This window comes from Physella acuta, unplaced genomic scaffold, assembly GCF_028476545.2.
Source record: "Physella acuta isolate Inbredline_101_S28 unplaced genomic scaffold, ASM2847654v3 ptg001338l, whole genome shotgun sequence".
Taxonomy (NCBI): domain Eukaryota; kingdom Metazoa; phylum Mollusca; class Gastropoda; family Physidae; genus Physella; species Physella acuta.
In genome coordinates, this window is record NW_026732853.1 from 371,476 (window position 1) to 387,058 (window position 15,583).

Consider the following 15,583-nt stretch of genomic DNA (forward strand, 5'->3'; position numbering starts at 1 on the left):
AGCCTTGTTTTGACCAGTGATTTAAAAAACAATGTTTACTCTAATATCAGCAATAACTAAAGACAACCTATGGGTGATGGCATGCTTCATAAGCTGTGAATGTTATAAATGGTTCAAGCTTAGCACTACACAAGAAGTAATTGACATATTGTAAATGGTTCAAGCAAAAAAAAAAAATGAAGCAACTCATTAGCAAATGTTTACGTATGTTTATTTAGATACATCCATATCTAATAGTGTTTAGTTGTTTATTCATTATAGTTTTTAAAAAGAGGCTTGTGAAACTCAAGACCTATATTAGCCTACATTAATGATAGAGGTTGACTATAAACCTTGTGTTAGCTGATTCATTGGATTCAGGTGCTGTCTCAGGTTGATGGGAGGAAGTCTGTTGCATTTCTCTTGCAGCCTAAATAATGTCATTCAAGATAAATTAAAAGTAATTTATACACCAAAATTTGTGTTTATATTTCAATGAAACATATACTTTCCAATTGTCATGAATGTATACATATGCTTTCATATAGTCAGGGATGTAACTCATTTTTTTCCCCCTTTGAGGAATTGTGTGAAGTTATAAAAACATTTTCAAGTCTTTTGTTTGGTATTTCCTTGAAATTTGTAATTTCCACCTGAAAATAAGAGGAGGAGAGGCAGACCAAGAAAGACCTGGAGACGTGACTTGGAAGAAGACACCAAGAAGATTGGATACACCTGGGGACAGTTGGAGAGATTAGCCCGGGACAGAGACACCTGGAAAGTTCTTGTCAGCGGCCTATGTCCCAGGAGGGACGACAGGCAAACCTAACGTAACCTGAAAATACCATATGCATTTTCCTTCTCTTTCAGGTGATCAATGACGCTATGGTATTGATGTACAAATTGCACCACATATAAACTGACTGTATGCCTTCACACAAATATTTCTAAGATTTTAAAATATTTCAAATTTTCTTGCCTACAAAGATGTATATTCCAGGTGTGAAAGACAAGAAGCGACTTAGATATCATTCACTTGAAGCCTAAATATGTCTTAAAAAGCTAGATATCCTACACTTCAACATGACTAAAATAAAGCTCATTTGATATCCCTAATTTAAACACAGTTTTAGGTTTAATAAAGACAATAATTAGCTACACCATTTTTACATAGAGCAAATATGTTATTAACTCCCATAAACTTTTCACTGTCTAATGTAGATGTGTGGTGGGTGATTCTAGTGTCATGAGCTAGCAAATAAAAATACATTTTTCATAAAAAAATAAAATATGATGATTAACTTACGTGCGATTAACCCTTTGTTGGATCACTACTTTCTTCTTAGTTTTATCAATCTCTTTCTTTTGATTGTTGGTCAACAGTTGTTGCTTTGAGAGATCATCAGTTGCCATATTCAGCTCTGCTGTGATGGCCTGTTGATGCAAAAAACAGAGTCAATTAGACAATGTCTAATTTTTAAAGGGACATAAAATATGATGATAAAGTAGTAAAAAATACTAGCCTGAATTTGTCTTTGCTGTTTTCTTATTGTATTCTTAGCCAGCGTCATCTCTATACTTAGAGAGGGCATTTGACGGCGCTGAATTAGAGCACGAAGTTCCATGAAACACAGATCTTTATTCTGTAACAGCTGCTCTTTTTCTACAACTTCTGTTGTTTTGTTTATCAAACGTTGCGTCAGTTTGTTAATCTTAATATAGAGCTCATACTTGGAAGGATCTGAGGCCTAAAAGGGATAGTTTTATAAATATGCAGTATGTTTGATGATAACTTAGATCCCTTATCACATTGGTCTAAAATAAAATGTATAGCTTAAGTGACAAAAACCTGGACTAGAAAGTAAACAGAGATTTGGAAATAAAAACAATTTCTTGTGTACATAAACCATGGTATAATTAACACCACAAAATATATACAAACCAGAAGAGCTCTCCAGCGATGTATGATTGGTTCTCTAGTGGCCACTAGTGCCACATTTCTGGCCTTTTCTAGTTCTAAAAGCTTTGCAGTTTTTGAAAGTTCTTGCCTAAAATCAATTAGAATAAATAATATTTATCAAGGACAAAATATCCCAATAAAGAGTGACAATTTTTAAGTGATAGTTTTAAGAAGAAAAAAATGGTGCTTTGGAAAGCCAGGTGGAAAATCTAGGCAGTAAGTTGAAAAGGGGCTAGATAGCCCATTTATCAGGCCCCCTCTCTCTGCACAGCTGATGGGAACAAGGAAGAGGGAACAGCTTGGCATCAACTGTTGCTGTGAAAAAAGGGAAATCAACCAGCATTGTGATAATTTTATACCTTAAAGTTGTGATCACAAATTGACAGACTTCATGGTTTCTCAACTTCGCTCGTAAACTTTTGATTTCCAGTTTGAGGATATACAAATCATTGTTCATATTTTTATGGTCAGCTGAAGACATCTTCATCACTTTCTCTGATCTTTCAATCTTCTTATGGAGTAAATCCAGCTCAACGGTAGCCTGGACCAACTTTGCTCCAAATAGATCTCTTTTTCTACGAAGCTGTAAATATAAATTGCTACAAATTTTAGATTTTTAAAAAATAAACTTTAAATTTATTCAGCTTTATTTAATTGTGGAGTTTTAAGGGATATTCATGCAATTAACAATATTTGAAAACAAAAAAAAATTACCGATTCAATGAAGCTTTTGTATTCTTTGATAGTGTGCCATGCTTTTCGCATTTGGGATATCATAATCCTAATCTCTTCAGTCATGACTAAAATTTTAGCCTTCCCATCCTCCACTTGTGCTTTTAAACTGATCACTTCTGCTGCCAGCTGTTCTATTTGATGATGTAAGTCTTTTGTATTGCTCTCCATTTTCTGTGAAAGTATAACTTTGCTAGGTATATGTCATTTAGCAAGATATTTTATTATGATTAAGTACAAATAAAATGTTTAAAAAATGTACAACCCTTGGCTACAGAAAACAAACTTTACAATGTTGCTTCAATCATTTGAATATTGTTAACCTTATAAAAAGTTAGCCTACTAACTCGCCAAGTGATAAAGAAGTTGAAACATTCAGTAATGAGACAATTTTACCAGAATAAAATCCTCTTTCTCTTTGTTCATGGACTGCAATCCTTTTATCTCTTTATTTTTCTGTTTGAACTGCAGCACTTGTAGTTGTTCAATTTCCTATAATGACATTCTATTATCAATAGGTTAATGAATCACTCTAGAAAGAAAAAAAAGCTCCTCAATTCTATGAATAGATCAGAAAAAAAACAATAAAATGGTATTGGACAGTTAGACAGTGATAAATTAGAGGATGTAATCACTCAAAAATTACAGATGTAATAAAAAACACAATTTTCAAATACATACAGGACAAGTTTAAGATTGAAATAATGAATGAGCTTACTGCTTGTGTATTTGTCTCATTATAGAGTTCTATGTTAGTCCTCATTAGACTCTCCAGCTTAGATTCTGTCTCCATTCTTTTTAGATCCATTTTATTTGCAAAGTCTTTATGAGCCTCCACCTCTCTGGTTAATAGACGGCTTTTCTCTGCTGTATCCAGATACTAGAATTCATGTGAAGATAATCTTTTTATTAATATAAATTAGGTTTTGAACAGAAATATTAACTTACAACTTATTATCCTTTTTAAGAGGCAAATAATAAAAAAAAATAAAACTCACATGATTCTTGATGATTCCCAAATTGGCATGTAAGTGGTTTTTCTTAACAACAAGTTCTTTCACAATTTGTTTCTGGCGTTGTATTTCCTCATGCATAGCTGTCAGCTCTTTCACAAGAACCATGGCATTGGTTTCAGAGAGATTCAATAGATGAGCCACTTTAGCTTTTTTGTGTAACAAATCAACACACCTCTGGAGATTTAGAGGGATCAAACTACAGAGACAATTTTTTTAAAAATAACTTGAAAAATCTAAACTTTTCACTTTAAAAAAATTACAAAATGTATGTCAGGTTTTCAATCATAAATGAATAAATGTCCTCGCTCATGAATATGAAGATATATGATTCTTTGTATGATTCAAAACTCACAACAGACTAGTATGCCTGTTCAAGTTTAGTGGCCCTCATGTTAAAGAAGCCTAAGTAAAGTTGGTAAGTAAGGGATGTTAATAGTTTTTAAAGTGGTTGAAAATTTGCAGCAAGTACACTAATCCTCTACATGAAGGGCCATAAAATAAGGGGAAAATATTTTTTCTACTTTAATGTTATGGTAGACATCTAAAATTGCATGCTCTGTGACTAGCAAAAAAAGAGTGTACTAATAATTAGAAAAGATAAAGTAATAAATACATGCAAAGTTATTCAATAACTTTACTTACAGCTGTTAGTGTATCATTCTGATCTTGTTTTATTTTTAACAATTTCTCAAGATGATCTATTTCAGAATCACGTTTGCTGATTTCTGCAAAATACATTTTTTAATTTTAAAAGCCAGTTGTCGAATTTTAAAATTTTAATAGTATACAAATTCTTAAATAACTTCATTACATTTGCATGTATAAATTTCTTTTTTGTTAATTCCCTTTTCAGATGTATGATAAAAACTTACCATTTTGTCTAGCTGTCTCCTTTTGGTTCATCTGTATGAGTTCTCTTCCTTGGTGATCTAGAAGTCTCCTAGTGTCAATTAACTCAGATGTCATTTTTCTAAAGATAAAATTAGTATTATTTGATACATGAGAACAATATTTTCTAAGCAATACATTTTATAGTGGTTCGTTATGATAAGTAAAAAAGGCCTAATGCTAATAATAATTATAGAAAGCAAAAAGGAACTAATATTATTTATGTGTGTGTGTGTGTACATATATATATATATATATATATATATATATATATATATATATATATATATATATATATATATATATATATATATATATATATATATATATATTTATATATATATATATATATATATATATATATATATATATATATATATATATAAAGCTTTTTTAATTGTTACCCTTATTGCTGTCCCTCCTAATCTGTCTATAATTCTTAACTAGTTAAGTGAATAAATCTACATTTAGGGATATTATTTAGGGATATTTATCTTCTTTTATGTTATTACAATTAATTATTCTTATCATTTGATCACTTTTTTGAGAAAGAAACTTTTGCTTTGAACTAGATTAAATGTTAAATCCCTGATGTCAAATTTTATTAGATGCCATAAATTTCTAAAACATAAATTTCTTACCTGTGCTCAAGAGTCATTGCTGTAAGTTTACTGTTTAAATCATGATTAGCGTTGTTGCAAGACTGAAAATTGTAAGCAAATACAATTTTATGACAACATCACTTTGATTTTTTTAAAGCTGTTCTAATAATAATTGTATTAAAAGCTTTTACTCAACAGAATTATTTTAATGAAAAGGAAACATCCATTAGACTAATGTTTAATGGATATGAGTAGACCTAGATAAAAAAAAATTTTTATATAAGATAAATTTGAAATTTAAAAATTTTTAATTTAAATCAAATAAACTATGTATATAATGTTTATATACTCACTTCAAATTGACCTTGAACTCTTTTCAGATCTATATGAAGAGAATCACATTTAGAGTATAAAGATGATTTTTGATTCTCTAAATGTGCCGCTTCTGTTTTACAAGTGTTAGATAATTTTTTCAGGGTACGTATTTCTCTCTGGAAAAATATTAAATAAATGACTGTTATAAGTTACAATTTCATTAATTAGATCAGTAGAATCCAAAACAAATATTGCAACCACTGAATGCAAAATAAAATACTATGTTGTATGTTAGTTGCATTTAGTTTTGTGAGCTATGGCATGTTCTGAAATAAAACTGGAAAAAAAATTGTTTTCTCACAAAATGTTTGCCATTTTTAGACGTGCATTCTTAACACAAAATTGTGTAACCTATATCAGTTTGTACCTCCCTCCATGTGCAAAAAGTACTATTTCTGTAAACTGATTGCAAGATTTGAACCAGACAGAGAGGATGACAAACTTGAAAAATTAAATTAAATTTTCATGGTAGATTTACTTAATATATTGTTTTTGAGATTCCAGTTGTTATTTTCTAAACTCAATAAAAAAGATCTATTAAATATTTAAGATTATGGCAAAGCAGTTTAACTATTTTGTAATGGAATTACCTAGCTGACATGTGGTATTATAATTCAATGTAAATGAAATATATTTGATCTCACTTGTAAATTTCTGTTTTTGTCTCTGCTTGTCAACAGCGCATCAGTTTTTATTCGTCTATCATCGTCAACAATTCTGAGGTATCTTCTGCATTCTTCCAGTTCCTTTGCTAGCGTTAATTTTTCTTGACGCAGCTGGTCTTGAACAAGTGACTTCTTTTCTGGCAATGATGGCCTAGTTGACTGGTCATCTGCAAACTATATGAAAACTATTTCTCTTTATACAATATAAAACTGTAAAAAAAGAATTGAAAACTTAGAATTAGTTGGAGTCAAAATTACAAGGAAATTGTTGCAAAATATATATGTATTTCAATAGACATAACGCTATAATTAATTTATTATTAATTGTACAATGAACAGTTACAAGTAATCATAAGTAATTTTTTACTATCAAACTTTTACTTCATTAAATTTATTTTGATTTGCTTAACTACTTGTAATATTGGATGACAGAAATATTTTTGAAATAGTGAAATCAATACAAATAATGTGCGTATTTGGTTTATTTGGTCTTTGCATATGAAGGGATTGTTGGCCAAGACGATGCCTAACTTTTCACAGATGGTGTATGTGATGTCAGGAACTAATTTTATCATAGAGAACCTTTCCATGTTTCCATCTAAAATGTATAATTATTCATGTCAATAAAAATATTAGAAAGCATGAGTTAGATGGACTCGAGTACATCCACCAGAATAAAGCTGGGAAATTAGTTTACAGAATAATGAGCTCACATGCTTGAATACTATGTTCCAGACAGTTTTGTGAAATACTTATGTGTTGATAGTCAAACTTCCAGCCTAATAAAACAAAAATTACTGAATTATTTCAGAAGGTTTAATAAAACAAACAAACCTTTGTCATGAGTTCAGAGATTTCTTTTACCCTTTGAGTATTTGAACGATTAAGTTCATCTTCAAATTTTTCCTTTAGGTTCTGTATCTCATTTTCTTTACTCATCAGCTTAGTTTCTATTGCTTCAGATTGTTTTCTAGTGGATACAGTTATATTGAGAAGATAATAAGTATCTGAGACTACCAACAGTATGCCTAAATTGTTTAACATCCCTACTATAACTTAGATCAGTAATATGTTTCATGTATCTTTCTGATGTAATCAGGGAAAAGTTTCTCTATCCTCAAGCTTATGTTTCTTTACATCTTTTTAGTAATATTTTGTACACTTATAATTTCAACTGTTTTATTTTATATTTTATATATTTTATAAATGTAAATTACACTCAGAAAACAAAAACACAAAGAGCCAAAAAGAGGAAGTCTAATAACATTAAATGAATCATCATATTCCCCTACTTAGGAAATTACTCCACCATTCAACAGCTGCAAATATTTAATTAATTTATGGTGGTCTAATACTCCCCACTTCTAATTGCTGTAAGCTAGTATGGATAGCTTAGGGGATATCCATTAATGAGATCCATGCAAAAAATGGAATTCTAGGCACCCCTCTCTCTCTGTTCACTTTAGATGAACTCCCTTTCCCACCCACCCATGTGGACATCCATAAAAATTAAATAATTCACTCAAAACTTAATCATGTCTTATGCAAGTGTACCTTGCAATGCCATTATATGCCATTATTATTTAAAAGTAAGATGTTTTGAGCAAATTTACACTTTTTGTATGCAGGTCAATGTTTAGTGTTTTTTGTAATACACACATCATTTTATGTTAAATATAACGTGGATGTTCCCCAAAGTCCACATGTGAAGATAAAGTTGACTTTTTCTGATGCCTCCTTCGACTCTATATGTAAACACTATAAAAACTATAAATGAGTAAACCCTTGTACTGTAGTCATATTTTATTTTGGCTTATATTTTCTACATGATACTCACTCAATTTCCCTCAGTTTTTTTATTTCCTCCATCAATTTATTTATTTCCTTCACCTTGCCTTTACCGAAATCTTCTGCTTGTTTTAGGTCAACTTTGGTTTGAAGAAGCTCATTTTGAAGTTCTTTTTTCTCCTGATTAAAGATGGAAATAAAGTTAGGGCATTTAGCAACATATTTTATACACACACACACACACACTATATATATACACACACACACACATATATATATATATATATATATATATATATATATATATATATATATATATATATATATATATATATATATATATATATAGTACTAATAGGCCTATATATTTCTTTTATTTTATACAGGCATAGATATAAGTAAATTAATCAGCAGCCTATTCTAGTCAACTCACTTCATCAAGTTCCAAAATGTTAATTCTATGTCTTTGGCTCATATTTAGAGCTGCCATAACCCTTGGGTCCCGTTTGTGACGTGCCTCATAGCGGTCTATCTTTTCTAAGTATTTGTGAACTGTGTTAGCTAATAACATGTTCTGAACTTGACTTTCTTGATAAAGATCATACATCTTCCGCAGCTCTGATTGCACTTTAGCCTCATTAAAGTTGCTTTTAACTGCTTCATAGGCCTAAGAATAATTATTAACATTAATAGATTAAAACATAAAGAATTGCTCAACATGATAAGTTTTCATATTTAAGCCATAAATATTACTCTTCAAAAGTTAGGGAATCTTTGATCATTAAATATTTTAAATCTCTTTGATGTAAATGTTTTGCCAAAACTATTGATAACATTAACAGAGGGTAGTTGTTAAACAAGGGCCAAAGAAAAATACTAAAGGGAAAGCATTCTTAAAATTATGTTGGGCAATTCATGGCCATGACACTTCATATAATGTAAAGCAGCCAAAACACAACATGGTGCCACCATCCAAAGTAGTGAATTAAAAAACAATCATGCTAGTAGGCTCATAAACTCATCCTGTCAAATCATTATGCATGCAAAAAGAATTTCAAGTACATTTTAAGCATGTTAGTCACTAATGAAGTGTGTATTGTTTGTATTGTTGAAATTAACAGACATTAGAATCCAAATTAGAAAAATTCTAGATCTGTTGGCTGAAAAGAGTACATATACAGGCTGAACATTTGAGGGTTAAAATGAATTAAACAGGAAATATGTACTGATAAACAAAGGACAAACACAGGATGGCCAAATGACACATGGCCACCACACCATAACTTTCCACCTTTTTGAGCAAGACGTCATCTGAGTCAACCACTATTTGCAGATCTGTCCGGCTGGTGAGTGGAGGCTCAATGTCATTCAGGATCTCTTGCTGTGATGGTGTCAGTTTGATCAGCCGGTCAGGAACTGGCTGTGAAAATGTAACATTCAATCAATCAATTCCATTTTAGATATTTTCATTTTTTTTTTAAGTTTTTTTTATTTGACTATTTGGTTGAACATTTTAAAATTTCAAATGCAACAAATATGATACAAATATTTTAAAATTTTGATAAGATGTTTCAAAAGATCTGTAACATCTTGTTCAGAAATTTGTATCATACTAAGCAGTAGCTTAGTAAAAGTGCTGGTAAAATCAACATTATTAAAATGTGGGAAATAAATATATCAGTGGACAAAAAGTATTGAACAAGTAAAATAAAAACTGTGGTTCTCTTTCTTGGCAATGAACTAGTCAACATATTTTAACTCCAGCTTGACAATTACCTCAGCACCTGCATCTTCCTGAGAAATAAAGTTATGTAAAGAAAAATTTTAATTACAAAAAATATAGGTTATGGCCTACTTGTTTATTTTTTTATATTATCAAACTTAATAGGTATTTTATTAAAATAATACTAACAGTAAAGTGATATTTTTTTGTAAGCTAATTGACATTCATGCACTAACTTGTTAGCTAGAAAATTTTAGTAGGCTGATATACATAGATCTACCTCTTTTTCTGCAGCACCCTCCTCTCCATCTGGTCCTTCTCTCTCTGTCTGAGATGGCTGTTGATCTATCTTATTGCTACTTGAAGGCTGTACTTCAAGTTCACTTTTAATTTCTGCAAGACGCTCATTGTTCTGAAGCTCAGCAGACTCAGCTATGCTCCCTTCAGCCTGGTCAGTTCCTTCATCAGCCTAAAAAAGGGGCAGCCGAATTGTAAGTTTTTAAGTGAACATCAGAAAGAATATGTTGGATTGATGCTCATCTTTTGCTTAGACCCAAACCGTCCATAACTATATGACATTATCGTTGTTATATTAAACTACCAAACAAATGTACTCTAGCAGCTAGAGTAAATCCCTGTATATAGGCTAACTTACCCTAGCCCTGATATTAACAGCCGCACAGACAAGACGTCATAAAACCACCTAGATTCTAGATTCTAGACCTATTTCGCACTAAACGACCTCACACTGCTAGAGACGTAAGCTATGATGTTCAGTGTTTCTTCCAGACTTTTTTCTCCAGGGGGACACTTGAAATTTTCGGGGGGGGGGAGATTTTATTCGGGGGGGGGGGGGGGGGGCGACACTGTTGAAAGTATATATTTTCTATATAAATTTCATTTCGTTGGGGGGTAGACTTTCTTGGGGGGGGGGGGGCAGAGCCGCCTGAAGAGATGCCTGGAAGAAACTCTGATGATGTTTGAAGAGGTGGAAGGGAGAGAAAAAAAAAAGGGGGGGGGGGAGTAAACACACTTTTGCATTTAAAAAAAGTAATGTAGGGGTCATATCCATAAATGACGTCACGCTTTTTGGCCATTTTTTTTACCCCCTCCCCCCCCCCCCCCCCTACGTCACACATCGTCACAAAAAGTCAGACAACCCCCTAAAATGACGTCACACTCCACCCCACCCCCTAATTTACAATTTATCCTATGTTTTAAATTTGCTGTGTTTTCATCCCTTTAAAATTACCGCTCGTTGACACAGCATTAATAATGAGCGTGCATGACCCATACGTGGCACCAGCAGGTAAACAGTAATACAGTGAGGTAATGTTAAAGCTGAAAGGATTTTAAAAAATTTAAATACTTAATGTAAATGTAGCTATTTCTTGCAGGCATGACGACACACGTGAGAATAACAATACATTCAGTATAATATGCAAATTATTTAACTATTAGCACTATGCCCAGACCTTTAATTTTCCTAGTATATTTCATTGTAGCCTATATGATAGATTTAACGGATGTCATCTCTCACAAAGCAATTTAAATGTAACAGATTTTTAAAAGTAAAGACTCTCCACTAGATTATTAAATCGCGTGTTTTACTGTTAGCGAAGAGGATGTTGAAAAATGACAAGAAATACTCTCACCAGAGTTTCTTCCAGGCAGAGTCCCCCCCCCCCCCCCCCCCCCCCACCCCCGGAGAAAAAAAAAAGTCTGGAAGAAACACTGACTCTCAGTCGGACTTAAATCTAAGCAAATTTAATAGAAATTTTATTAATAACGATTAAATAATAATATTAGTAACAGGCAGTGAGGTGGCGAGGTCGGGTGTCACCCGGTGCGACACTTAATGGTGTCACAATCCCCCCCCCCCCCCCGGAGAAAAAAAAAGTCTGGAAGAAGCACTGACCCTCAGTCGGACTTAAATCTAAGCAAATTTCATAGAAATTTTATTAATAACGATTAAATAATAATATTAGTAACAGGCAGTGAGGTGGCGAGGTCGGGTGTCACCCGGTGCGGCACTTAATGGTGTCACAATCCCCCCCCCCCGTTAAAAAATTGTATATATATATATATATATATATATATATATATATATATATATATATATATATATATATATATATATATATATATATATATATATATACTTCAGAGAATTTGAATGATTTATTAATGGGTGATGGGCTGTTTATTGTGGAGTGCTTAGGGCCTAAATGTGTACAGTTTGAATAGTTATATGTCAAGAATATTCGCAATATTATTACTGGTGAGTCCTCGGGCAGATGAGGCTCGTTAGCTGGGGACAGCCACTCTTCTAGGAGAGACAACTCCAAAATTAAACAACTGCTGCCTTGTAGACTATTAATATGGCAATCCTCAATAAAAAGTTGTGATATTTAAGCTTATTGTAAAGTTTTTGTTCTCTTCTATCAAATGTAATGTTCTTCTTCTGCTTCTCGTTCTCAGTCACAGACGATCAAAAAATGACGAAGAATAAGCCGTCTTCTGCAAATCTTTGACTATCTTTCTTGAGCGGGAATTGTCTGTGTGTAGCGCGCATCTAAAAAGACTATAGCACCAACACGTGTGCTGCATAAATTAGTGTTCTAACAAATTTACTACATTATTCACTCTCCCTCTTCTCTGCTCTCAAAGGATCAGCGTTGGCACGATATTCATGTGAGAACTAGCCAGTATTTGACTCAGATCGTTAAATGCATGGATGGTAAATGTTGCTCAAAGCCAAGAAGCTCGTATTTTAGCTTAATAACTGATAGATTTCTTCGTCCACCTTTACCAGTCGCCCAAACAAGTTGTGGACTAACAATACCTGAGCGTTCAACAGATGGCTCTTCACGTGAATGAAATCCTCCCCCGCTCTTCAAATCCTTATCGCACAATCCCTTAATGTTGACCGAGCTCAGTCAATATTCAAATTTTATTAAGTAATGTGGTATTTTAAAAAATAAAGAAGGTACTTTTGAGGGTGGTGGCAAGCTTTAGATGTAGGCCCCTACGTATTTTGTGACGATGTGTGACCATAGGGAAAGCGAGGAAAATCATTTTTAAAAGTGTGGATCTTTTCTCCAGCCACCCCCCCAAAAAAAAGATTATTTTTAAAAAAGTATATGAAACTTGTACTTTTAGATTTTATTGAAGAGGATGAAATTGGGACATGTCTTTAATAATTTGCATGAAAAGGTATGTATTTCGGTAAATTTAATCCTAACCCCAACTGTCAAGGTTGCGTGCGTGCATTTAATTAGAGATGTGAAAAAGTGTCGGGGCTTAATTTTTCGTGTGTGTGTGTGTGCACTTTTTGCACTAGTGGCAGTGCTTACCTGGGAACCACTAACAATTATTGTATTTTTGATTATGTGATATGCGCTGATTAGTATAGATATAGATCTAGAGCCACACCCACATAGGGCTAAGCTTAGGACAGGTTTCCAAAACTGTGAGAATGTCGTGTGAATCTTAGATGCGCTGTATAAAGAAACCCCATTCATTTAAGTTCTAAGCCTATTATATTTTATCTTAATTTACTACAGGTACCTCGTCCGACATCTTGGTTAGATATCAGTGCCAACTGCAAGACTTTGCATTCTGTATCAACAACCAACGCCAGTGGTCGGATAGACGGGCTAGTACTTGAGCATAACAAATGGGAGGATGTTCTACCAATTTCCCGTACAGTATTCAATGACGTTTACAGCAATGTTTATCAATGACGTCATTTTGACTAAAAATGCTTCTCTATCTGTAGAATGTATATAGAAAATATACACTTTAATCACTTTAAATGTAGTAATTTGCATGAAATAAAAGGTCACCAACCCTAACTCTAGAAGCGGATAAGAAGTTTTTATGGTTTGCGTTTAAATATTGTCTACAGACATCAGAGACAGGCCACAAGTGGCGGGGCTTAACTATTCACACATACACTTTTTGTATTATCTGGACAATATCTTTTTTTTTCTCTTTTCAGTAATATGGCTTTATCAGCATTTTGTAGGAAGATGCTGTGCTTTAGATAGCTTGTTTGTTACTTCAAAATTATTATATAAAAACCAGCTTGGGTGTAAAGTTCGACAGCACGCGACTGTCCCGCGCTGTGTGCTTACAATATATAATGGCAGCGCACAAGCCTTGGTGGCAGCTCTTTGGTTTCAATGGAAGGGGGTGGGCAAACTGTGGTGTGCAGCCTATAGACCTCACAACTTCAGTAAAGTAAGTTAGTGAGAAGACGATCAGAGTTTCTTTCAGGCATCTTTCTTATAACCAAGTAAATATATGAATTCAACCTATTGTTATAACCAAGTAAATATATTGATTCAACCAATTGTTATAACCAAGTCACCATCTTGATTCAACCAAGTGTACCAAGTAAATATATTGATTCAACCAATTTTATAACCAAGTAAATTTATTGATTCAATCAATTGTTATAACTAAGTAAATATATTGATTCAACCAATTTTATAATCAAATCATCATCTTGATTCAACCAATTGTTATAACCAAATAAACATCTCGATTCAACTACATGTTATATAAGATTTTGCCCGCACATAAGTTGAGGAAGATTAAAGTATAAAGTATACTCAAATCCTTATTTTAAGCTGATCAGCTTGCCAAAACAATATTTCCTCTAGGTATGTTTAATTTATTTTTAATGTAATGTGAAAACTATCAGTATGTTTAAAAAAATGCTGAATAGGTGAACTAATTATTAATCCCCTCAAACAATGTATTTAGCCAAATTTATTCACATTTTATTATTAACTTATGACCTTATAATAGTAACAAACTACATTAAAATTCTAACCGCGGTTATCTAAAAAATTTAATTATATTAAAATTATCTGCAGACAAAATTATTCTCTATTAAAAACATAAATAACCTCAGTTTTTCATCCTTTCAATATTCTTCAAATATAATTAAGGAATGAATGAGTAATTAATAATGAAATAAGAATGTGATTAATGTGCTTAGATCACACACTCTTTGTTCAGGTAGAAATGACAACACATGATTGAATTACAAGAAAAAAGTTTGAAGTTATGGCTCAATTTAATAAAAAAACTGTGTGTATTTAGGCTACAACTTATCTAATAATCTGTAACTGTGGTTTTCAAATACAGAAAAGTAAAAGCAGTAAAAAGAAACACCAATACGAATTCCGGTTGACAACAGATATGATACATGATTAAATAATGAATATCATAGGTACACAAACACAAGTAGTTGTAAGAATTTGACATTCCAAACTGAAATGAAAATTATCAGCAGGCCTATAATAATTTCACTCTAAAAATAAGCATACACACTTCTATAACTGGGTGACAGATAAACACCTAATACAGAAAAAAAACTGGAAATATTAAATCAAAACTGCTTGCTATGTTATGCATCTTTAAAACTCCAACTACAACATTAACACATCTGATATTTTACCAGCAAATATGTAAGTTGATTTAGCAAAAATATTTAATTATAAAGCATTGTACTATAAAAGCTATTAAGGAAAAATCACTACAAAATTCAGTTCTACACAGTTTGAGGAGGCTCCTTGTGATTAGATTTAATGTTTTAAAAAAAAGACCTACAAATTATTTATATTTTAATTTTAAAAATTAACCCTGCATTTGTTACATTTATGAAAGACACAAAATTTAAGTATTTAAGATAATGATAAAATTCAATAAACATTTACAATATTTTTTAAAAATCTGAATTTCTGCTACTAATACTTCACAAGTTTTTTAAAAGATTTTAAGTTATTAAGTAGCTTAAAACATGTTTATAAAAAGAATATATTTATTAACATTATTAAAAT

At 32.0% G+C, this 15,583-nt stretch overlaps 1 protein-coding gene across 1 annotated transcript; it reads right to left on the minus strand.

The window, feature by feature from the left end:
• Positions 1 to 210: 210 nt before the first annotated feature.
• On the minus strand, positions 211 to 13,404 carry LOC131958579 (cilia- and flagella-associated protein 58). Its single transcript, XM_059323679.1, has 21 exons — positions 13,299 to 13,404; positions 10,009 to 10,197; positions 9,782 to 9,799; positions 9,297 to 9,425; positions 8,439 to 8,672; positions 8,055 to 8,185; positions 7,052 to 7,187; positions 6,197 to 6,391; positions 5,531 to 5,668; positions 5,217 to 5,278; positions 4,560 to 4,657; positions 4,330 to 4,412; positions 3,670 to 3,861; positions 3,390 to 3,551; positions 3,068 to 3,163; positions 2,654 to 2,845; positions 2,299 to 2,522; positions 1,922 to 2,027; positions 1,503 to 1,727; positions 1,286 to 1,413; positions 211 to 409 (listed from the first exon to the last, which is right to left on the minus strand). Exons 1-21 carry the CDS (start codon positions 13,308 to 13,310, stop codon positions 325 to 327), a joined length of 2,835 nt encoding a protein of 944 aa, XP_059179662.1. The 5' UTR covers positions 13,311 to 13,404; the 3' UTR covers positions 211 to 324.
• Between the last annotated feature and the right edge of the window lie 2,179 nt (positions 13,405 to 15,583).

Excerpts from the sequence above, each read along its gene's own strand:
- LOC131958579 (XM_059323679.1), bottom strand. Across the intron at positions 8,186-8,438 it reads ACATTTTGGAACTTGATGAA|GAGAAAAAAGAACTTCAAAA; the intron begins GTGAGTTGACTA and ends ATCTTTAATCAG. Across the intron at positions 2,523-2,653 it reads ACAAAAGCTTCATTGAATCG|CTTCGTAGAAAAAGAGATCT; the intron begins GTAATTTTTTTT and ends TTATATTTACAG.